The 24,773-nt window shown below is 48.5% G+C and overlaps 1 protein-coding gene across 1 annotated transcript in view; it reads left to right on the top strand.

The window, feature by feature from the left end:
- Nucleotides 1-24,773, top strand: part of EFL1 (elongation factor like GTPase 1) — a 115,924-nt gene that overhangs the window by 71,645 nt on the left and 19,506 nt on the right. Inside the window, exons 16-17 of the mRNA XM_046008407.1 lie at nt 12,847-12,978; nt 16,641-16,788. Coding sequence (XP_045864363.1) covers nt 12,847-12,978; nt 16,641-16,788 — 280 coding nt within the window. The remainder of the gene's footprint in view (nt 1-12,846; nt 12,979-16,640; nt 16,789-24,773) is intronic.

The raw sequence follows: 24,773 nt of genomic DNA, 5'->3' as shown, positions 1-24,773 counted from the left end.
GCTGGGAGGACGTGACAGCCAGCGCCCCGGTGTGGGGAGGCTTGTGGGACTCCGGAAGGGAAAGTCGAGGCAGCGGCGTTACTGAGGAGAAGTGCGATCTGAGTACAGCCCGAGAAGCCAGGGAGAGCCCAACACGCGCAGGCCATGTGACGTCCGTGTGCATGTCAAGCCCCGGGTGTTCGTGACGAAGCTGGGAACCCCTACACGCGCTCACACATGTGACATCGTGTGTGTGTCAAGCCCCAGGTGTTGGTGGTGAAGCCGGGAACTACACACACTCACGCAAGTTAGAAGCCCCGCTGCTCGGCGGGGACGCGGGCTGCTGTGAGCGCCCCGTCCCCAGGATGGTTTGGGAGGCCCCACGCGCAGCGGGTTGTTGGGAAGCACAGAGGCCGTTGAGGTCCCTCTGCGGCTGCGTGTGCCGTGATTCCCTGCGACTTTCTGTGTTGTCAGGGAGAAGGTGCGATGTGACGGTTGTCAGGAAACTGACGTGAAGCAGGCGGTCATTTCCTTCCCGTGTTCAGGTAGAGTCACAGACTGTATCTGAAATGATGTTCAGAGGCTTTAGGAATGGTTTTCCCGGTCTCGTATGCATAATGCAGGAAAGCAGATTAACTCGCATCTGTTGGTCACCCGGAGATCTTTCTGCCACGTCCCTTAAATTCAGGGCAAAATCTCATGCTGAGTTTGTGTCGAGTCGGCCATTTGTGAATGAACGGAAACCTGCCAGTCTGGTTATGGCTAGTCTGACCCCGCTCGTGGGCAGGAAGGCCTGAGAATGGTTTGCACAAGCCCGTCCCAGGAAGGCTTCTTCACAGATGCTCCATCAGCACTTCCGCGAGGCGGTGCCGGGGCACTGGCTGGTTGGTAACAGGGTTCACTAGGGACAGGGCCTGTTGGTAAGTCAGAAGGACACTTGTGGTTGTTTGAGAAGACACACCGGGAGCCCCGGTAGAGGAAAGGAGGTTCCCCTGACATCCCTTTTTATGGGTGTCTCCTCTTTGGGGTCAGTTAGAAGTGATCGTCGTACTCACAGTGGTACTGCTGGGGTCTTTATCCCGAGACCCCGTACACAAGGCCACCGTGGACCATATGACGGGAATAATCCACTTGAAATGACTTTCACATTATTTTGCGGACCTATTTTCTGCAGCACTTTTTCTGTTTTTCTTGGAGCCAAAGAAATGCTTGCCGTGATGTAACTGAGATCGTCTTACTCTAATGGGGTCTAGATGTCAGCACTGGTAGCTGGTGAGAGCGGAAGGGGATGCTCGGAAATTCTTTGGGTAACGTGTTTGATGTTTTTTATAAATAGAGGTAGAGAAGCATGTGATGTTTGCTAGGAATTGTCTTGTTTTCCTGAAAAATAAAACAGACCAAAATCCAAAGAATAGTTTTCAGAGCTGTTTTGAGCATTACCAATGGGAATCCAGAAGGACCAGCCTCCGCACGAACCGCAGAGGGTAGACGTAGACATGGTGTCAGTGGTAGCCGGAGGGTAGACGGACGGCCACAGCCGCAGCTGGAGGCTGCTCCGATTGGAATAAGGAAGTCATCTGCTCAAGGACAGAGCCCAGAGTCTGCGTAAGAACATTGCACCCGGACACGCATTTCATTGGTCATTGGACGATGTGGTGGGAAGAGCGACAAGGCGACAGGCCATGCGTTCTTTCTCCGGCGGCTGGTTCCTTTGTGATGGCTCTGAAATGGTTTATCCTCCTCCGCTGAGTTGGGGCATCCCTAGACTCAGAAGCACCTGGAGCACCTGTAATTTGTGTCAAGTAGCGTCTTTAAGGACATCTTCCTGGGTGCATCATAGGCATAGAGGAAAGCACAGCTTGGTAGGTGTTCCTAAACTGCACGCGTGCCGGTGCTACTAGCTTCCAGATTGAGGCACGGAACACCACCGGCATCCCAGAAGCCGAGCGCCGTCCGGTTCCTGCCCCTGCCACGCCCGCCCACCCCCAGGGGTAGCCGCCGTCCTGGCTTCTCGCGTCATAGATTCATTTTACCTGCTGTTAAGCCTTGTGAAGGTGAACTGTAGAGCATGTCCTCGCGCGTCGGGCCTGCTGGTGGTGAGCGTTGCCCGGTCTGTCCTTGCTGCCTGCTGGGACTGCAGCGGCGCGCGTCCCCTCTTCGGCTGGCGGATGGCGAGTTTGGCTCCAGCGTGTGGCTCTGCAGGATGTTGTTGCTTTGAACATTCCCCCGCACGTCTCCTGGATACTGGAGCACCCTCTGTTGGGAAGCAAGTTGCCATGTCGTTGGGTGGGTATGGGCACACACTCCGTGACGGTACCAGTTTCTGCTTCCGCCAGGAGCTCACTGAACACTCCGGTGGCTCCTGCCTTTGCCAGCGTCTGTTCTGTCTCTCACCGAGCCGCTCTGGTGTGTGTGGGGGAGTATCTTACGTCATTCCCCGATGACTAGTGAATTTCGGTTCCTTTTCATTTATTTATTGACCATTGATTTTTACCCACTTATGAAATGCCTGTTAAGTGCTGCTTTTTTTTAAGGTTCTCTCCTTTTATATTGATTTGTACGCATTCTCTATATATCTGCATCGAAGTCCCCGCTTGGATGTATTTATTGGAGATATTTTTTCCCGCTTGGGGAGTGACCTTCTGCTCTCTAACAGTGTCTTTTGGCAAACCACAGTTTCTAACTTCAATATAGTGTAATATTATCAATTTTTTTATGATTACTGCTTTTTGTGCCCTTTTCCAGAAATCTGCTTGCTCCAAAGTCGTGGGAAATTCTGTCTTATTTTTCTGTAAGTTTCTTTGTTCTTTTATGAGATTAAGACTTGTGATCTGTCTGCAGTTGGTTGTAAAATGTGTGAGGTGGGAGCCAGACGTTGTTTCTTTCAGGGCAGAAAGCCAGTGACTAGAGTCGTTACGAGACCCTCCCTCACTGCCTCGCGGTGTCCCCTCTGCCTTACATCAGTTTATACGGTTTATGTTGACTTCATTCTGTTAATGACAGCTCTTAAGAAAAACACAAACAAAAACATCTCCAAAAAAAAAAAAAAATCTCCAAAGTTCTTGTAGCCTGTGTCTAAAATCTTCTCATGGTAAAACGACAATCTTTTCTTTTTTAAAATAATCATTCATAATTCCAATGATGGTACTACTCCAGGTTTCATCTTCAGTTATGTTTCTCTTCTGTTCATGTCCATCTTTTCTGCATAGAATTTTGTATTCCACTCTATCTGGGTCAAGTGGTCTTCAAAATTCGATTTGTAATATGGTATTTTATTGCCTAAAACAGTGTGTTTAGCATATTGGTAGACATGTGGGATGTTCTTACTTACTAGTGATGAAAACTGCTACGTCGTAGAGATTTTACTGGCCTCTCATTGACAGGAGGGCAACAAATCAGTTTGGGGCCCCGTCTTTACTTACTTCCACTTCTTTCTAAGCTGAGTCTCCCATCAATCCAGCCTCGAGTACTGACTCCTTGGTCCTTTTTGGGGGGGAGTTGACGCCATACCAGTACTAACCAACTGCTTTCATTTCTTGTAAACTTAAAGCCCGCTACTACTATAATGTAAGCCTCACTAATGTTTAAAGTGACACCTTCTTCTTTCATTCATCCATGAAACGACCAGTCCACGGGCACAATGGCTTTGAAAGCTGCGAGAACTGGCAGAAGTACTGGCTTGCGCTCGGATGACCTGTGCTTGCTTAAAGTCTAGTTAAGTTCCAGTGTTGTTCCTTTTCTTCTTAGGAATGACCTTTCTTCTGGCGTCTGGTGGGTTGATTCTGTGCCCTGGTAACCATGTTTCCTCAGGATGTGGACACGTAGCCGTAGTCTCCAGCGTCCCAGACTCCAGGGCTGAGGGACTGGATAACATGACTGAGCTTTCACGATGCTCTGGGGGCACCTACAGGAACAAAACGTGAGAATACTGAATGTGGGGTCATGGTCTTTGTTTCCATCTCCTCTGTGGTGACCAGCACAGACCTGCAAACCTAAGTGGTCAACAGATGCTTGTTGACATAAATCTAAAATGCGCAGGAATTATATGAAACATCCTTTCCCAACCGTGTTGAGCTCTCCTCCTAAATAAATCACGATATATGAGATTGTAAGCTTCTGTGGGACCCTCTAAATTCTACAATTACTAAATTGACTTTGAAGAAAATATTAACCACTGGAAAGGTGATCATGATGAATGGAAGAGGGGGTGGGGTCCGGTGACGCAGGCCCACATCTAATGCCAGGATGGCCCATGAGGGGATCTGGAGATGAGAGTCTTCATAGAACTAAGAGTGAACAGGGGCCTTCAGTACACAGCTGTCAGACGCCTCGCTCTCAGAACCTTGATTAACCTCAAGAAGCATTCCAGTCTCTGATCAGATAGGAATGCAAAACTCCCTCAGCGGACACCAGGCACCAGGGCAATCCAAGTCTGGCGGTCCCGGGGCTGAGAGCACGGCTTTCGTTTCTAGCGTCTAAAGCAGCTGATGCCGGTGTAACACACATGCAGGTAATCGCCGGGCCTGTTGCCATGTGGTCAAGCAGGGCAAGCATGCAAGGCACAGAGGCAACTGAAGGCTGTTTTTGTTTTTGTTTTATTAATCTTCCATTTGAAAAAAATTATAATCATAAAAATAACATACAGTGTAATGAACATCCACCTAGAAATGAAATTCAGAGAGAATCTCCCTGCTTACCTAATTTCAAAAACATCGATACAGTTACCTTTGCTGTGATGGGAAGATAAATAAAGAGAAATGATCTGCAGTGAAATTGAGTACATCGCAGCGTGCAAATGCTCCGGCTCAGTGCACCGATGGCGTCCTCAAGTCAGCGGCTCGCCATCCCCAGGAGTCTGGCGGCTGCAGGTGCGGCTGGAGGCAGGTGTGTGTGTGCTACGGATGACTCGGGCCGCGAGTGGCTGTCACTGATACGGTGAACAGCTCATTTTCAGAACAGAATTCCTGAAAACTTGAAGTATATTTAATCGTGAAGAAAGTACTTCGTTATTGAAAGGGAGTTAGATTTAAGCTCAGATCATTAGAAACAGGTGTGTCCAGCAGAACACTCAGAAGCTGTGCGACCTGGGGGAATTCCTTGAGGGGGATGTTTGTGCACATTGCAAGGTCCTGGGCCCCGGCCCTGCCCACTGAATGCCAACAGTAGGCCCCAGCCAGAAGTGCGTCCAGGAGAGACCAGATCGCCTATTTGTCCCCCTGGAGTCGTAGTACTGCTTGTGGGATGCTGCGGGCGCAATGGTGTGCCTGTTGCCGGCACTGGGCGGGGGTCTACAGCTGGAAGTCAGGCTGGCGAGTTGCACCGTCCAGGTGTCCTTTGCTGAACGTGCACAGTTGTTCTCCTGAGGGGTTGTGACCATCATTTCTGTCTCCAGTGCAGAAGACCTACTTTTTCTGCATACTAAACCCAGGCTCTCTTTGGACTTACACAACACTTGTATTGGTGTGAAATACCATCTCTTTGCCCTAATTTGCATTTACCTCATTATTACTTAGATTAAGATTCTTTTTTATACGTTTTCTGACTGTTCGGGGCTTCCTTTTCTTTCAGTCTTCTCTCGGAACTGCTGACGTTCTTACCTGCATTGCTAAGGGGTTGCCTGTCTTTCTCATTGATTTGTACTAGTTCTTTATATATTATGTTTACTAATCCTTTGTCTTTCAAACACTGAAAATATTTTGTAACCTTTCATTTTGGCGTTTTTGTGATACAGCTCTAATACTAATCGTTGCCAGTCTTCCGCATGTCATCTTGTGATTTGTGCTGTCGGGTTTTGTTTTACCCTCAGCTCTTTGATCCCTGTGTGTGAAATTTGTTACTGCGCGTGCTGCGTGGTAGAGGCGTGCATACTATCATTTCTGGGTCATTAGCTAATTGTCCCAGTGGTCCCTCCCTCCCCCAGTCTCCCCTCGGTCATGTCCGGGTTCCCACATACACGGTTCTGGGCTCCTCATGCATTTTCTCTGCTGTGTAATCAGACACGCCGCCATGGCTACGCAATCTGTACATTTGTTTTCCTCCAGTTCCATTACTGTCCCGAGAAAGGAGGTAGGACCCTTGCTTACTATCTTTAATGTGACCCGCGGTGCAGAGCTAGGGACGCTCTTCTCTGGCCTTATGTGCGTCCCGGCTGTCCCCCATTTTCTTCCCTGGATCATTTCAACCAGGATCTGCTGCGCACCTATGACGAAGTTGCCGTTTCACCCAATGTGACTCCACTTCCTGCCTTTAATTGGAAATATTTTGAGTTCAAATATAAAAAGAAATCCAGTTTTAACTTCCTGGTTGTGTAAAGCTGTATCTCTTGTCTTTCTTTTAACCTGGAAACATTTCCAGTGTTTTAAACTCTACTAGCCATTTTGTGCTTTGTGCTTTACTTAAATCATTTCATTTGAGTTGAAACGTATCTCAGAGGAGCAGCCTTTAAAACTATTACTATGTAAAATACAAATGTAGGTCAGCGGGCCAGGATACAAAGCTCATACGTGTATCTGACTATGAATATGAATTTTGTGCCTCCGAGGAATCTTTACCATTAACCAGCTCGTAGTATATGTACAAAATTAAGTAAACAATTCATACCATACACCAAAAAAACCCCGAATTGGTCACCAACTTTATTCATAAAACAACTGCCATAAGCACCTTGCACGGTCCCTGAGGCTGAAAATGGCTGTGCCGTTCTGCTTGCCCGCAGGGCCTCTGCGGGTGGTGACCAGGCCCCATGCCAGGGCTACCTCCCACCGCCCCTGCGCAGTCGTCACCCGCGCCCGCGCCTGGGCAGCTCCCCCCCCCACCCCCCGGGATGAACTAACCTCCTGCTTCTCTCCCTGTGATGCTTATCACCGTGTATTGTCATGGCTTCCATTGTCCCTCTCTGGATTTTGAGCTCTGAGGACAGAACTGTGCTCATGGTCACGTGTTCATTGAAAACACCTCCGGAAGTGCCTGCTTGTGCCCCACCCTTAAAACAAAATCATCAAAAAGAAAGTTGAATCATCAACAGAAAGTTAATACATATTTATTAGTTTTTTGAAAGCACAACTTTCCTACGCGTTCAGTCTCAGATCCCCATACAAAAAAGGCTCAGAAAAGGTATTAGAGAGAAAAAAGAGACACAAAATGGAAAGAGAAACCACAGTCTGGAGGGGAAAATGTGATGAATCACAGTGTTTATCCCATAGAGAACATATACGAATGACAGGAGCACTTGGGAACCCGAAAGGAGGGTAGAGAAGTGCTTTGAGCAGGTAATCCTCTGCTGAGTCGTCCAAGTCTGAAATCCGGATCTGAAATCTGGATCTTAGTTCCGTCCCTTCTTCGCAGCTCCGAGGTCACGGCCAAGGCCGCCGGCTCTGCTTTGGGTCTGGCTCACCCGCATCTGCCCTCTATGGAAAGTCCAGGCGTGACGTGGCACCTGAGCCCCAGATGCCCTGTGTGTGTCCCATTGGCCTCCTTTCTGCCCCGCCACTGTCCTCATCGTCCCCTGTGCCGCAGCCGCCCTGCATGTCCCCCAGCTGCCAGAACACGCTGGGGCTTTGTGCGCTGGGTCCCTGGCCTGGGATTCCTCTCCCCACTGTCCCGTTCTCCTCAGCCCTTAGCATCAGTTTTTGTTCCAGTAGGAAACGTGATTTTTTAATAAATTATGTGCTGCCTCCTTTGCCTGGGGCTAGCCTCTGGAGACTCATTTGTGTCCCCTATGATACAACGAGAGATAACGGAAGGGCCTTTTTTTTTTTTTTTGACTTTTTATTTGCTCTGAGGGAGGATATTAGGCAGCATTTAGTGATCTGTTCCACTTCCAGGCCCAAGATGGAATTTCTTCCACTATTTTATTTTTTCTTTTTTTAAAGATTTTATTTATTTATTAGAAAAAAAAAACCCACAAGTGGGGGAGCAGGGCAGAGGGAGAGAGAGAGGGAAGCAGGCTCCGCGCTGAGCAGAGAGCCTGATGCAGGACTCGATCCCAGGACCATGGGATCATGACCTGAGCCGAAGGCAGAGGCTTAACCGACTGAGCCACCAGGCACCCCTTCTTCTCTGATTTTAATTCTGGACCTCCCTGCCCATGTCATTCCCTGGGTGAGAGCCAGGCTGTACGGAGTCGTCTGTTCCTGCAGGAGCAGAGGTGGTCTGGCTCCATTAGGACTGCTTCTTGGGGCGTCATTTGAGACTCCTTCCTGACACCCCGTTATCACTGCTGCCTGATGCAGGACGCTGCAGGACAGGCTCCTGCCTGTTCTCTAGCATGGGCAAGGACAGCAAGGCCACACATTCCCAAAATAAGTATTTTTGATTCTTCTGATACTCGTTTTTCTCCTTACTGTAGTCTCTTTTCCGAGAATAATGCCCCCCGTCCTGATGTAACTTGCCTAAGAACTATTATTAACTGGTTATGAGCTCCATCTGTCCCTGTGCGAAGAAAAAATTCTGACCCGGTGATGTCATTGTTGTAAGATTTTCCCCGGGGCCTCTTGTAGCACCGAGAAGGTAAAGGGCTGTGGATTTAATGGGTTGCGTAGCGCTCCAGGGAAACCTGACCGATCTCTTAAAACCTCAGCTACGCAATATTGGCCCACTTTGGAGCTCTTTATCAGTCAAGGAGGCCTGGGAAAGGCGCACGATTCTATTTTGCATTCGTGTACCTAAGTGCCCACGTACCTCCGTGATAAGTCACGAAGTGCGTGATGCCCTGTGATGGCCTCCATAGTTGAGACGAAGGGGGCAGCATCGGAGTTCTGCTGAGAGATCCGAGATAAGGGCGGCAGACTTCAGTCAGACGAGATGGCCTCTGTGTCCAGAGGCAGGCCTGGCTTAGAAGGTGGCTTCCAAAACCGGGGCTTCTCTAGACTCGCGCCGCTCTGGAAACCTGTACTGGAAAAAAACATTTTATCCGTTTGATCCTTGAACAATACAGGTTTGAGCTGCGTGGGTCTACCTCTATGTGGACTTTTTCCAGTAAATGAAGCACGGTGCTGTGAATATACTTGCTCTTACGGTTTTCTTCATGACCTTTTCCCCAGCTCACTCTCGTGTAAGGATGCAGTGTGGAATACACGAAACACACGGAACACATGTTAATCAGCTGACCGTGTTCTCAGTGGGGCTTCTGGCCAACAGCGGGCTGTTAGTGGTTGTGTTTGGGGGGACTCCGAGTCCCACGTGGATTTTCAACTGCACAGGGGCTGGTGCCCTGAACCCTGTGCTGTTCAAGGCTCAGCGGCACAGCTCCGAATCCTCGTGTCCCTCCGGAGGTCACGTCCACGGCTCTGACAGGCCTGAGGCTCTGCCCGCGTCCGCGGTGTAGAACTCGCCTTTACTGTGGGGTTTGAAGGAACCTGTTCCAGTCAGGTGGAGCCAGCAGATGAGGAGGACAAGTTGGTGGTCCCCGAGCAGTGAGGTTAATGTTGGCTTGGAATGAAACCGCGGCAGTTAAGAGACCGTATTCTAGCTAGAGTGTTGACATGTTCCCACAAAGTGTGTGTTAAGTTCCAGTACCATTTTTATACCAGCATCGGAAGTGCACGTTAGAATCCAGACTTCCCGGAGCATAGTACCTCTGTTCTCCATCCAGATGGCCGGAGGGCTCAGTCTGCAGGCCGCGGTGGTGGGACTGCACGACAGTTTCACCGTCTTCCTGGCCGCCATTGTGCCTCGTCCCAGATGCGTTCGGCCTGTGCACTTGGGGAGTTGTTCAGCGTAGAACATTGTCAGCAAAGGGCCCGTCCATCTCTCAGACTCCATATTTCCAGTCTCAGATCCTAAAAGCTGCTCCTTGATATTGTTTCTGAAATACTTTCTAAAGGGAACATTAGAGAGAGCCTGGGAAAAAATTGTGTCCCAACATGTTTGTACAGTGCTGCTGTTTGAGGAAGGAGACTTTGAGGGGGTGCCGGGCCGGCCAGGCGAAGGCGTGCGGACACGGTGCAGGGCTCAGCATTTTCTTGGGTGTGGTTACCCGTCGCCCCAGCCTGGGAGCCAGAGCTCACCCGCTCCCATATCTGAGCACACTCGTGGCGTGAAGAGTGAGGACCAGAGAGGACTTGGATCATTTCTCTTCAACCACATGACACTTACCGATGTTCGTATGGAACTAAGCTGGTGTTCCGGGTGCTACCGCGTGTTCCTGTTTCCTCAGCCTGGTTTTCCCTCTCTCTTATATTTAGATCTCGTGCCTTTTTAAATAAATATTTAAAAAAAAAAAAAAAAAAGCTTGTCCTCTCCTTAGTCCTTCAACCAAATCGATGGCATGCTAATTTCTGATTTTTTTTTTTTCCAAACTGTTACTTGTTCTTTCCCAGAAATTCTGAAATGATTCTCTTGAGGGAGCACGTCCTTTACCCCACTCAGTCCCACTTGAAAAATGTCTTAGCAGATGCCCTTTCTGTGAAGACAGTGTTCCTCCATAATTGTTACCAATGTGACTAGAGCAACAGAAGTAAAAGAGAAAGGATAAACGTTCTCTGGACCGACGTCGTAACGGACGTCGTAACGGTAAATTATCTGTGACTGTGGGGGCGGGTTAAGAGGGAAATACATCAAAATGGAAACAGTGACAGTCTTAGGACGGTGTGATTCTGGGTGTACTTTTTAAAACAAAATTATACTTCATAGCATTCGAAAACAAAAAAGCTTCTTTTAAACTGTGTTTTGCCTAAGTACGTAAATATTAGGTTGTACGCTTAGTAATTATCTGATAGTATTTCAAGAAATTCTCAAAGTGATTTTTAAATCTTTTTGTGAGTGTGTGATTCACTCACATAGCCTCAATGTTTCCTTTCTCATATTTTAAGATTGTATTTTAAAGTAAGTGCAAATGGCAACACGTAGTGCGGGCGATAGATTTTTTACTCTCTTTAGAGCATTGCTTTTTCTAGAAATCCTCAATCTTGACTAGGAATACGTGGTATTGACTTTTTTCTATTTTGGGGGGAGTGATCATCATGTAGACAAACCTGGACATACCGAAGTAGCAAGAATCGATTTGGTAATTGGAGTAGCAGTACGTAGCGCAGTGGTCCAGACAGACAGTGTTCCTGATACGCTGACCGTCTGCAGCCCACGTTCCCGGTGAGAGAGAGGACGGACTGGCCTCTCTTGTCCCGTCGAAACCACGTGCTGTGTATGCAGGAAAGACGTGTGTGCTGGTCGGACGGGATGAAGGGTCTGGCCTCAGGGGAGATGACGTTATTCCTAGTGCACTTGGAACTGGGGCAGCCTCGGTTCTGTTCCGTCGTCTTGTACCGGTGGGAGGAGGTAGCAAGAAGCTGGGGCTGGTATAGACCTTTCTGGGTGCGGGGCCAAGAGGCACGGTGATGAAGTCACACCTTGACCGGATAAATACACGGAAGGGCAGGGACTGAATTTCATACTTTGGAAACCTCAGTCTGGGGAGGGTCCCCTGCACAAGAAAGGTCTAGAAATCATGTCAAGCTGAAGAGTTAAAGGAGCTAATGATGTTTAGTGTGAGGCTCTGACAGACAGCTTCAGACTCCCGAGGGCGGTCGGCAAACGGGGAGGTGCGTCTTGGGAGGACCTTCTGGAGAGCCGGACTGGGCACGTGAGGCCATGGGTGAAGACCAGTGTCAGCGTGATGGAAGGAAGGTTTCCTTGTGGCTGGAGCTCGCCCTTAGCGTGGTCAGGTGGTGAATTCTGGAGGTGTTCAGTGGGGGATGGTGGAGGTCTGTCCGCGCTGTGCGGTCGCAGCAAGAGACCTGGCCGCAGCCTCCTGAGCTTGTGTGCCGGAAGCTTCTGTTTCAGTTCCCCTCCTGGGCCGAGCTCTGGGTTGTGTGGCATCTGTCACCCAGGTACCTTTACATCAGGGTGTCAGCCGAAGGCGGCAGTGTTGTTTCCTTGTTTCCTTTCCTTAGTTGTTTCTGAGCTCAAAATGGACACGTGGAATGCTGATCAAATGTCCCCTTCCCCTTGAGCGGACAGCCTCCCCTGACATGCCCTCCCCAATCTTTACCTTAGCTCAGAAGCACAAAAATGGTTTCATGTTTGTTACTTGATTTCTTCTAAAATGTTGTCTGCTCGTACCGTGGGAGCGCGGCTCAGTGCACACCTTTGGCTCTCCTGTGCTCCCATCTGCTCAGAGACCGGCACCCTCCTGGAGGGTTTTAGGCAGCCGTCTTCAGGAGCCTGCAGTGGGGAAGGGCAGGAGGGAGGCCAACGTCCTCTTCTAACATTGGGGTGGTATGAAGGGTGGTTTGGGTGGGGTACCCCGGAGCAGCCTCAAACTTGACATCTCTAAATGCCCTTGACCTCTATGTGAGTATTTGGGGAAAAGAGAGATTCATCTTCATCAAACTCATGTATTTTTTTTTAAAGATTTTATTTATTTATCTGACAGACAGAGATCACAAGTAGACAGAGAGGCAGGCAGAGAGAGAGGAGGAAGCAGGCTCCCTGCCGAGCAGCGAGCCCAATGCGGGGCTCGATCCCAGGACCCTGAGATCATGACCTGAGTCGAAGGCAGAGGCTTAACCCACTGAGCCACCCAGGCGCCCCCAAACTCATGTATTTTACAAACTGAGTTACAATTAGAAATAAGATTTTCGGACACACGTATATATATATGCTCACCTCTGTGATCAAAGTCGGGCTGTGTTAGCCCGGTTTGGTGTAACCATGTGATTTGTGCATCTGGGAAACCATAGGCCACAGAATTCCTGTCTTTTTAACAGCAATGAAATAGCACCCAGGGGTGCAGGTCGGCCTCGTTCCTTGCCACATTTGTAAGTGTGTTTCCTCCATGACATGTATGCTGAGTTGAAGGTCTTATTTTTCTGATGTAAATTCCGAGTTGATCACCCCTTACTGACCCCCCGGATCTTTCCCTTCCTGCAGGCATAGGGGGCCTTCAGGACTTTGTGCTCAAGTCGGCGACTCTGTGCAGCATGCCGTCCTGCCCACCGTTCATACCGCTCAACTTCGAGGCCACCCCGATCGTGAGGGTCGCTGTTGAACCAAAACACCCAAGTAAGGCGACTTCATTTTTCAGAGCCCGTGATGTTCATGATGCCTTGTAAATGTGTGCGTTTCGTACTTAGCTTCTCAGTGTCTATACCAGCAGTGCTCGGTGGGTTGTCATCCGGGTGTGATGGGAGCCATCTGCCCGCCAGGAGGCGCTGCCTACCACCCGCTCCCAGAGGGAGTCTGAGCTTGCCTTAGGAGCAGGGGTAGTTAGGCCCCTGTGCTCCCTGGGGAGCTGGGTCCTTGTTCAGGGCAGAGACCAGGGCCTGTCTGCCTCCCGCACAGCCCGGCACAGGGTGGTCCCCCAGCAAATCTCCTGTTTCATGTGATGGTTGTAGAATCTTAGCCCGAGCTTCTTGCTTCAGAATCACGCGGTGTCCCCTGCAGGTTTGCTGGGTTACCTAGACACGGGACGTTCGCGGCCATTTCAGGAAGCACTGGCTGCCCCACCCCCACACGGCCACCACGCAGCCACCGGCTCCTGGTCTTCGCTGCGCACTGTCTGCCCCCCCACTCCCCAGTGACGCTTGTATGTTGCTTCCCGAGACAGCGCTAACCTGCATCCTCAGTGCTCACTGGTGGGTCCGTGAACCACCGCCAGCCTTGCTTCCAGGGACCCAGAGGACAGCTCTGCCAGGCGGTGGTCCTCTGCCAGGACGGGGGACGGCCCCGTCATTCTCGCACGCAGATACTCCTCCTCGCCCCGGAGCTGGGGCCTCGCGGCAGCTGGTCTTGGCCTCACGTTCTGCCAGATGACCTCAGCGCTGAGGGTCCCTGGGCCGCTAGAGCAGACACTCGGAGGACCGATCTCTGACCTTTGGGCTCAGTCCTGGTCAGCAGCCACCTCCGCTGGGCCCCGGAGCCTGGCGTCCTCTCTGGCTGTCGCCGTAGACTCTGGTGCCTCGTGGCTGCGTCGGTTCACGCCATTTGCTCTGACGCCGGCTTCCTGTCTGGGCTCTTCCTGATCCTGGGCCCTCCTGGCGTGCTCTATCCTTGCTCTGCCGGCCGGCCGGGCTCTGGCCGTCGCCAGCTCCTCCAGCCCTCGGAAGTAGGCGCAGTACAGGGAGTTCAGCGGAGCTGGAGTTGTGACCTTTGGGTCTGGCGATCATAGTTCATTCTTAGGCCTTTCTAGTAAGACTTAATTCTTCTCTATTCCGTTTAGATCTTAGCGTTTAAAACAGAGAGTAAAGAAAGAACTGCTCATTCAGACCACAACGTTTTCATAGAAATGTGCAAGTTTTGAGCTCGGGCGGTCGTGCGCTGCCCTGTGCCGCTGGCCCGGCCACGGGGACTTCTCCTCAGCTGTGGTGGCAGGAGAGGGATCCCGGTGCCCTGGCCGGCCTGTAACAGCCTCTCAGTAAGGCTGACTTCCTCTCCCTTACATGAGGCGATGTGCTAGGTAAAATGACTTGGGCTGATCCCTTGGATGCCAGAGTGTTCCTCACGCGTGTTTCATTAGAACATTCTGAACTTTGTAAAAAATAAATAAAAATGATTTAGAAGGGGCACCCAGTTCTCTTCTTAATTTTCAAAAGAGTTCTGCTCCTTTTTCCCACCAGATACCTCGTTTTTGCTAGATTTACTGTGCATGTTCTGGACGGTACTCCTGTAGGCCCCGCTCCCACGTCTGTGTCTGAACTTTACACGCAGTTCTGTCTTCTTGCTATTGCTGCAAGGTCCGTCTCGGTGTGCACCGAGAATGTCTGGGAATACTTCTAATGCTCTGCTGGCCCCTAGGAGCCCTCAGGGGGTAGTTACTGTGAGTTTGCTCTGCCCTGGTCCGTTGTGCCCCGGCCCACTGCGGGCAGAGCCCTGCTCCCCGTGGATGCCGTGTCTGCCGACCGCAGGGGTGGCCACCCTCCGGGACCCAGGCTTCGTAGTGCCCCGCCCCCGAGCACCGCTGGGCGGAACCGGCCTTTGCTAGATCCCAGGGCCCATCTTCAAACCCAGTTGGCAGTTTATATACCAAGATTTCCTGAAAACCAGATGGTGAGTGTTTGTCATGATCTCAGTCTTTCTTACATTATTAAAAGATGTTGATTTTTTATCTTCAACGGATCATTTGGTAGAGGTTTAGGCAGGTTAGGAAGATCAGCTTCCAGATTTAATAATAGGTTAAATAGAGGCTGTTTCTGCCAGCAAAATGACTACCGTTATAAATAAACATTTTCAAACATTTAATTTCAAAATGTTGTCTCCGTATTCCAGGTTTTGTTTTAAGAAAGTTTCTCTTTTGTGTGTTGTTGAACTGTCACCTTTCCCCTGGAGAGAGAGATTGAAGTGTGTGTGCCTTGTTTTTAAGGACTTGGTAATTTAGTAAATGGGGAGCTGGCAAAAAGCTTTTTCATTTATTTTATTATTCCCTTTGTGCTTTGTGTTACTCATGTTACCAGTGGTATTTTCGCACAAATGCTTTTCAGCCATGTTAAAATTTCTGTGAAGGTTAAGTTCGTTAGCGCTGGGTAGTGTCTGCAAATCCACTTAGTGAGGCAACGGAAGACCAGAGTATGCTGAAAAGGAGCCAATGAGACCGCCGTGGCCGCCCCACGCGCCGGGGAGGTCCTCTGATCCTGTGCAGCCCAGGTGTGGCTCGTGGCTGCCTGAGCTGTGTGGGCGCTGACCCCCGTCCCGCACACGCCAAAGCCAGCGACACCCTGACCTTAGCACAAGTCCTCAGCTTCTGCGTACCTGTGTCCTCATCTATAAAGCAAGAACGTTCATCCAGCCACGTCATTAACGCGTTCCTACCTGTGTAGTACTTGCTGATACAAAGTGTTAGTTGTCACCAGAGAAGCCTGATTTCAGACCCAAGTAGGTACAGATGAACAGATCGATCTGGAGTAGAAGCGTTGGAGAGCCCTGATGGCAGAGAGTCCCTGTGCCTTTGTTTGGCCTGTTGAGAACCAAGCATTGAGGGTGGGGGGCCTTCAAATGTCAACGTGAAACCAGGCTGCACAGAAATGCCTTCAGGGCCGGGTCTCTGCTGAAGCGTCAAGGAGAGACTTGCTCTGCCCGAGTGGACAGTAGCTGCTGAGCACCCGGGAAGGCGTGAAGAAGCAGCCAAGCCCGAGACGTGGACCACAGACTGTAGGGAAAAGCAGCCATGTGCCAGCAGCAAGGGCAGACAAGAGTGCGGAAGGTTCCAGAAGCACATGGGCACAGTGGCCCTGGCCCAGAGGGCAGTTTTCTCCAGAAACGCGCAGGTCCCTCAAATAGTCTCGCGAGATTCTTTCCAACGTGCGGCCCTGGCACCAGTTTCTTCAAGTAACTACCACGGGAAGTGATTTTTGTCTTTACTAGTTGGTTTGTTGGTTTTAACTCTTCTCTGGGCGAGAGTTCTGTTACGTTTATAGGTATAGAACATGGACGTTTGTGATAAGATTAGGTGGGTTTGCACGTACGATGGTGGTAGTTTGTATTTGCCGAGTATTTGACAGAGCGGCGTGGACCAGCTTTGGGGTCCCGCCGGTGAGTGCTGGGGGCCCGTGTTAGCTCTCTGTCCTCATGAGTCAGCAGGAGACAGTTCTCCTCCCATGGCTGCCTCACTGGGAGGAGTTGTTTTAGGAGTTCTCCTCACTGTATTGTTCCCCTCGGTGGCCACGGGCGTCGTCTGGAGGTCTGACCCGTCCGCTCGCTGCGCTGAGCCAGCCTTCTTCTCGTTGCCCTAGGTGAGATGCCTCAGCTCGTCAAAGGGATGAAGCTGCTGAACCAGGCCGACCCGTGCGTGCAGGTTCTGATTCAAGAAACGGGAGAGCACGTTTTAGTCACGGCGGGGGAGGTCCACCTCCAGCGGTGCCTGGACGACTTGACCGAAAGGTAGGTTGGTGGCAGACGGAGCTGTCACTGCCCCCAGGGCAGGGGCGGTGAGGGGGGAGTGGTCGGTGTGACCAATGGAACTTAGACGGTGGATTGTTTTTGGAGAAAAACGAAAGGCCCCCGATTCGAGCACGAGCTGGTACTGTGCTGTTGGGTCGTAGATTCGGTTTCTGATGACTGACAGTTTACTTCTGTGCTGGAATATTTACACATTTTTAAGCTCGAGTCCTGAAATAGCTTCCCGTGTGAGTACCTTCCTGTGAGCGTACGCACACGCGAGTCCGCAGAACAGAGTCCTACGTTGTGACCGTAGGTGTGACTGGGGCAGACTTCGGTCCTTCCCGAGGTCATCTCCACAAGGTCCACCTTTGGGAGATCTCTCCATTTATCCGTCCTGCTGATGGGGACCGGTCACAAAACAGGCATCCCAGATCACGTTTTGTCGGTAACGCTCGCCCGCTTTATTCCCAAGCTACTGTGTGTTTATCGCAGCAGTTAGGAGAATACAGAAGGGTGAGAGGAGCCATTCACTGACAGCGCAGAGATCACGTCCGTGGCGTGTGGGCTCGCGAACCCGCAGCCTGTTCCGTGCGCGCTCCGCACACACGGACCCTGCGCGGGGGCGGCACACTGCTCCGCACGGGCCATATATTGCTGGCACGTTTTTTAGGCTTATGAGTTATATATCCTTAAGAAAGGCCCGTACGGTTTACACTTGCAAAAAGTATTTGAAAGTGTTTCTTTTCTCAAATTTTGCCAACCCTGTATGTTATCATTTTAACAAACTCCCCCCACCTGGAAGGCAACAGGTGTTCATAAACACATTTTCTGTGCTTACTAACGAAACATTTCTTTCTGTGTTTATTTGGCCATTCATTTGTCTACTTTAGTGAATTGCCTTGTAATGGCCTTCCTTCCTTCCTCTTATTTTTAAAATTTTGGGGGACCATAGTAATTATAATGGTCATTATAAATAACCAACATCATTATGTACTAAATATGACATGTCACTCACTGTGTTAAACGGTATTTGTCTCCTGTAATCCTTATGATGAGTCAGTCATGTTGGTAATAGTACTACCAATTAGTACTCCTGCTGCAGTACTTCTGCTGCAGTACTCCTGCTACAGTACTCCTGCTGCAGTACTCCTGCTGCAGTACTCGTGTATAGTACTCCTACTGCAGTACTCCTGCTACAGTTCTTATGCTGCAGTACTCCTGCTACAGTACTCCTGATGCAGAACTTGTATACAGTACTCCTGCTGCAGTACTCTTGCTACAATACTCGTGCTGCAATACTCCTGCTACAGTACTCCTGATGCAGTACTCTGCTACAGTACTCCTGATGCAGTACTTGTGTACAGTACTCCTGCTGTAGTACTCCTGCTGCAGTACTCCTGATGCAGTGCTCATGCTGCAGTACTCTGCTACAGTACTCCTGCTACAGTTCTTGAGCTGCAGTACTCCTGCTACAGTACTCCTGCTGAAATACTCCTGCTACAGTACTCCTGCTGCAGTACTCTGCTACAGTACTCCTGCTGCAGTACTCCTGCTACAGTTCTTGTGCTGCAGTACTCCTGCTACAGTACTCCTGATGCAATACTTGTGTACAGTACTCTTGCTGCTGTACTCCTGCTACAGTTCTTGAACTGCAATACTCCTGCTACAGTACTCCTGCTGTAGTACTCTGCTACAGTACTCCTGCTGAAATACTCCTGCTACAGTGCTCCTGCTACGGTACTACTACTACTACAGTCCTCCCCTGCTGCTGATAATGGATTAGCATGAGACCAGCTCCCCAGCAGCACCATCCTCGGAATGTTATAGACACTCCTGCCGGAGGGAGAGTTTTCTCAGCTCTGTGCTTCAGTTTAACATGACATTGTGGTTTAGTCCTCCTTTAAATGTCTTATAGCCGTGGTTAGTGCAAAACCGGACGGCAGCTCTTCGTCTCCTCCATGTTTGACACCATTTTCTTACAATTTCTGAAGGTTATAATATTGGTTAGAGAGTAATACTAATTGGATAATTTTTAAGGTATATTTTAAAATAAGAACAGTTCTCAAGAGGATTTTTTAAAAACCATTGAAATGTTATGTTAGTTTTTGAGGTCTTTGAACTAAATTATTTTCTCTCTTTCACACTCTGCTGCCAATTAAAATCCATGTTAAATAATCTTACATTTCTCGGGCCATTAACTCCTCTTTAAAAAGATGCTTTTTGGCACTTAGAATTACATTTCCCATGATGCTTTCCCATTAGCCTAAAATTGATTTTAATTGATTACTACTTATTTGTATGTTTGTTTAGTCTTTTTCATTTTTTCCTCATGGCTTTCATTATGGGTACTTTTTTCTCTCAGGAGGAAGAAAACTATAGTGTATATATAATAAAAGAAATTAGCTTTTTAGAAATATATTCTTAACATAGCACTAAAATATTTTAATAAATCAGTTTATTTTGGGAATTACTCTGTGTAAACCTTTTTAGAAAATAGCCTACCCAAATACCTGAAAATAATTTAGACTTACATTGAATGAGGCTAACAAGAGCAAAACCTGTCTGCTTTTCAAAAATGTATATACTGCTCAATAAGATACTTGATAAATTCTGAGGTGTTTGTTATTTGGTTTTCCTAAAAATTCCAGTTTCTAAAAGTGAGGATACCTTCCCCTCCAACACAGAACAGAAGTAATTTCCTTTGCATTGTGGCCTGGTGCAACAGAAGTGACCTCACGCTCAAGCACACTGTTCTCCTTCTGCATCAGAGAGGAGACCTGGAGGCCACAGAGGGAGGATCCCCTCTTCCCCAGAGTGGGCACTTAGCGGGGGAGGCTGCTGGACCAAGCGTGGGAGAGGAGGGTGGACAGGCCCATCGGGACCCAGTCAGCCAGTGTTAATGTCACAGGCTGTACGGTGACCCCGAGGGAGCCACATCAGCTGGTGTTGACAAAAAGTCATTGCATCCTCAAGTGCCCCGATGGCATGTCGGAGTTCGGGGCACCTTAATGAATTAGGTGCCAGGTAGCTTGTCCTGGGCCAAGGAACAAGAGAATATCATGAACAGTTTCATATTGATACATTTTAAAGGAAATGGACAAAGCCCTAAAAAATCTGACCAGTGGGAAAATAGAAAGCCTGATAGTTCTATAGATATCAAAAGAATTCAGAGCTGGAATAACATTAAAAAAAATCAGGGTGCCTGGGTGGCTCAGTTGGTTAAGTGTCTGCCTTCCGCTCGGGTCATGATCCTGGGGTCCTGGGGTTGAGTCCCGTGTTGGGCTCCCTGCTCAGCAGGGAGTCTGCTTCTCCCTCTGCCCTTCCCCCTGCTCATGCTTGCTCTCTCTCCAAATACATAAAATCTTTATTAAAAATACATATACCAATGTACCTTTTCCAGATTAACAGAGAGAGGAGAGAAATCTCAGTGGACAAAGGAAAAAGCATTTAATAAAATTCAACATCCATGCATGCTCAAAACTCTTAGCAAACTAGAAGGGAATTTCCTTAAACCGATAAAGAGAATCTTCAGAATAACTATAGCAAACATTTACGTACTGGATGAAATGTTTGAGAGCTTTCTTTTGCGATCAGAAATAAAGGTACCCCGAGTACGGGTTCTGTGGAGTGCTGTACTCTTGGTCTTGGACAGCACGATAAAGAATAGAAAATAAAGGATGTGGGAATCAAAAAGGAAAAATTAAAACCACCACTGTTTGCATATCATTATGTACGAAGAGTCCAGAAGAATCTATAGAAACTGTTAGGGTTAGTAAGTAAATTCAACAGGGTTGCTCTGCTCAAGATTGAATAGGCAAAATGGATTGCATTTCTGTATACCGTTAACAAACATAAAACAAAAATTATTTTAAGGTGACCATTTACAGTAACAGAAATATCAAATATCCAGGAATAAAACTTACTCATTTGTAGGTCTTCTGTGTAAAAACTATAAAACACAAAAGATGGTATGTACCATCTTTATGGCTTTAAAAATTCAGTATTAAAATGATGTCAGCTTTTCCCAAACGGATTATACATTCAGAGCAGTCCCAGTCAAAGTTGCAGAGCCTGACAAGTTGATTCTAAAATTTGTGTGGAAATGCAAAGGGCCGGTAATGACCAAAGCCCATTAAGAAAGTAGAACAAGGTGGAGGTTCTTAACTGCACTAGAAATCAAAACCTGTTATGAAGCTACCAGAAGTCGGCCACGTGCCGTTGACACAAGGCTAGACGGATGAGTGGACTTGAGCGGAGGGCTCAGACGTAAGGGGTGCCGTGGAGCAGCGGGGAGGGCCAGCCTCTCCGCAGACAGCGCTGGCAGCTCGGACCTCTGTCCCGAAAGCCTCGACCTCGCCCCGAACTCAGAAATCTATTCCGGGTGTACTGTAAAGTGTGGAGGGCAAAATCATAAAGTACCTAGAAGACAACAGGAGAATATCTTGGAGACCTCCGGATAGGGCAGGCTTTTTAAATAGGGTGTGAAAAGCGTGAGTGACAAAGTCAGGTTTAATCATTGGAAGACACTGAAGAGTCAGAAGGCAAGCCACGGGGTCAGAGAGCACATTTTGTAATACGTACAATAACTAATGGACCTAAAACCCCGATACACAGGAAATTCCTACAGGTGAACGAGAGGCAACAATCCTGAGAAAATGGAGCGAAGACTTGAACAGGTGCTTTACATAGCAGAAGCCTAAGACCAATAATACATGAGGATATGCAACTTATTAATCAGTGAAAGGAAATGAAAACCAAAGTGAGAGACCTCTGTGTACCCACCAGAGTGGCTGAAATGTCCAGGTGAGGTATCAGCTGGTGGTGGAGATAGGCAGTAGGAATTCACCTCCAGAACGAGTGGGAATGGGAATTTTTGCAACTACTTTGGAATCTCATTCCATACTACCTGCTCGGGTAGGAGGTAGGTGCTTCCTCTGGCTTGGCAGGTCGACTCCCCTTTCTCGGCTAAAGATACTTAACACAAAGCTTGACAAATGTACATCATGGATATTCACAGCAACAAACATTTAAATTGCCTCAAACTGGAAACCACTCAGACAGTGTAGTGGATAGACAAATCACGATACGTCCTTACCATGAAATTCTGTCGAGTAATCTCGTGAGCAAGCTAGCTATTCGAACCTGGAGAAATCTCACAACATAATACTGAGCGAAAAAACCCAGCAGAAGAAACAAGGTTTGAGGGCGCCTGGGGGGCTCAGTGGGTTAAAGCCTCTGCCTTTGCCTCAGGGCATGATCTCAGGGTCCTGGGATCGAGCCCCGCATCAGGCGCTCTGCTCAGCGGGGAGCCTGCTTCCCCCTCTCTCTCTGCCTGCCTCTCTGCCTGCTTGGGATCTTTTGCTCTCTGTCAGATAAATAAATTAAAAACAACAAGGTTTGATGCTGTTGATCTGTACAGTACAAAAAGCAGACCAGACTGAGCTGCAGCATATGGGGTATAGGTTTAGGGGATAAAAGGAATTTTGAAGAAGAGACTCCAGTCCAAGTCAGGATGGGCTTGGGGGAGGGCCCGGCGGCTGACTAGGGTGACCGTGTACATGGGTGTTCACTGCGTGGTCAGCCCCAGATCGGTTGATTTGGGGTTTGTCAACTGTGCTGTGGAATTTTACAGCTAAACCTCTGGAAGAGTATACATAACATTGTGGCGTTTTTTTTAGCTCTCTCGGAACAGAACCGGCCTTCTGACATAACAAAGCTTCCTTTCCAGCTCTCACACATGTCCAGGAATATGTCGTGTGCAGGAGAAGGAGGTTGGGGAGAGCCTGTTGTCCCAGCCAGAGAGACTGTCAGGGCTCTTCGTGTCCAGATCTCACAGAAGCACTGGTCAGAGACAGCAGGACCTCCGGGTGGTGGTGCTCAGGAATGGCAGGGAGCCAGGGGGTGGCCGGGGTAGCCAGCCTCCTGCACGCTCTCGGAAGTCACTGCGGGCTCTGCGTTCCCGGGAGTTTCAGAGCCGCTGGTCCCGAGGCGCCCTGCAGGTGTGACGGTCATGGGCACACTCCCCTGCCATGGCGCGGAGTGGCTTTCCTTCATCTCCTAAGTGATTGTCGCAGGGGACTCGGGAGCCTCAGGAAGTTGAAGGGTTGGGGAGGTGCACAGCCCTTTTCTCCTTAAGACACAAGGAAAGGGGGCTGGTGTCCTAGATGGAGCCATTAGAAGCTCACAGCTCTGCAGCAGGTTTTCTTGAGTGTTCTGAGAACACGAGCGTGTTTTCTCAACAGAACGATAATTCAGAAATGTTTGCTATTGCTGAGATTTCTAAATGCTTTCCCTTTTTAAAAATCAGGAAAGGGTATTAAATTTTATTGAACGCTAAGCGGTTTTACAGATGGTTACGTAGATTGATTACTTTATTTGACATTTTTAATGTGCTATAGTATTTTAACAGATCTCTTAATACAAATAAATTTTTATACCCCATGATAAAAGCTGTTTGATGTCACAGTGAGGTGTTCCTTTGATGTGCTGTTTGAGTTTTCAGGATAGCATAACCGGAAAAAGAACAGATTCTCAGGTCAGATCTAAATTTGAGTCCTGGCTTCTCCACTAAATCTGTGACTTGGGGGCATGCCTCAATCTTTCTTACCGGGTTTTCTCCTCTAGAAAATGAGGCCAATACTAAAGACATAACCTGTGAAACACTGACACGGTGCCTCATACATGATAAGTGACCAGTACAAAGAAAAGATACATATTTTTTTTCTTTTTGTAATTGTAGATTTTACATCTGAATTCTTCAGTAAGATTGAACTGCGGGTTTGCCTGTGCTGTCTTTGTCACGTTCAAGTAGTAGTGTGTATTTTACTGTTGTCTAATACCTAAAAATGTGGAGGGCATGTCCCAGTGTGCGTAGTGGCACCAAATGCATGTTGATGATGACTTTAGCCATCACTTTTGTGATTAGTCACAACACCTTGAATAAAATAGTGATTTTTTTAAATTAAGATTTTTTAAAAATTCCAGCACAGTTAATTCTCAGTGTTCTGCCAGTTTCCAGTGTGTGGTACAGCAGTTCAGCATTTCCACACGTTACCAGTGCTCGTCATGTGTGGACTCCTAATCCTGTCACCTGTTTCACCAAGCATGTATACTTTTTTTTTATTTTTAAACTTTTTTTAGAGAGAGGGACAAGAAGAGAGAGAGAATCCCAAGCAGGGTGTACTGTTAATGCAAAGCCCGACACAGGGCTCGCTCTCACGACCCTAAGATCCTGACCTGAGCTGAAATCAGGAGTCGGCTGCTTAACCGACTGAGCCATCCAGATGCCCCTCACAAAGTGTATTTTAAATGAATACAGTGTAAGAAAAGACCCCTCCGTGTCTTCTGTAACAGTAATAGCAAGGAACCGTAACAGAACTGAACTACGCTGACCTTGGAAGTGAACACACTCACTGGCAAAACCAAAACCTTTCTTGGAAATACTGTTTTTTCATGTTCTTTTCTTCCACACATTATGGTGTGTTTAGGTTCCATATCCTAAAGTCAGGTTCAATTTTACCAATTTGAGTAGCATGCTATTGTTTAGGAAACCATCAAACGATCCGCTTACTGAGTTTTCAGATTTAATCAAAAAGGATAAAATCGGATAAACTAGATACCTGCGCAGGCCCACAGAATGTTCTACAGAAACCAGAAACCTAGAATCAAATCTAAGCATTTCGAAAACTTAGTATTGGGTTCCCTTACTGAGTAACATTTCTCAGAGCAAAGCATTGTTCTCCGGTTCCAAAGTGTCCCATACAGTGTGCCTGTGAACACACGCACACCTGTATGTGTCTTCAGACGTATATCCGTCACGGCAGTGGCAGACGGGGAGCAGCCAGAACCTTGGTATTACCTGGGAGGGAACTGGACAGACAACAAGAGAGCGTGCGTGGTTTCCTTGTGCTCACAATCCGTCCACACCAGTTCCCCGAATCCGCCCTCTGTGAACTCATAATTCATTTGGGAGAAATGCAGCGCGA

This window comes from Meles meles, chromosome 6 (assembly GCF_922984935.1).
Source record: "Meles meles chromosome 6, mMelMel3.1 paternal haplotype, whole genome shotgun sequence".
NCBI lineage: Eukaryota > Metazoa > Chordata > Mammalia > Carnivora > Mustelidae > Meles > Meles meles.
Note: the sequence above shows the minus strand (reverse complement) of the source record. Positions and strands in the feature narration are given on the sequence as shown.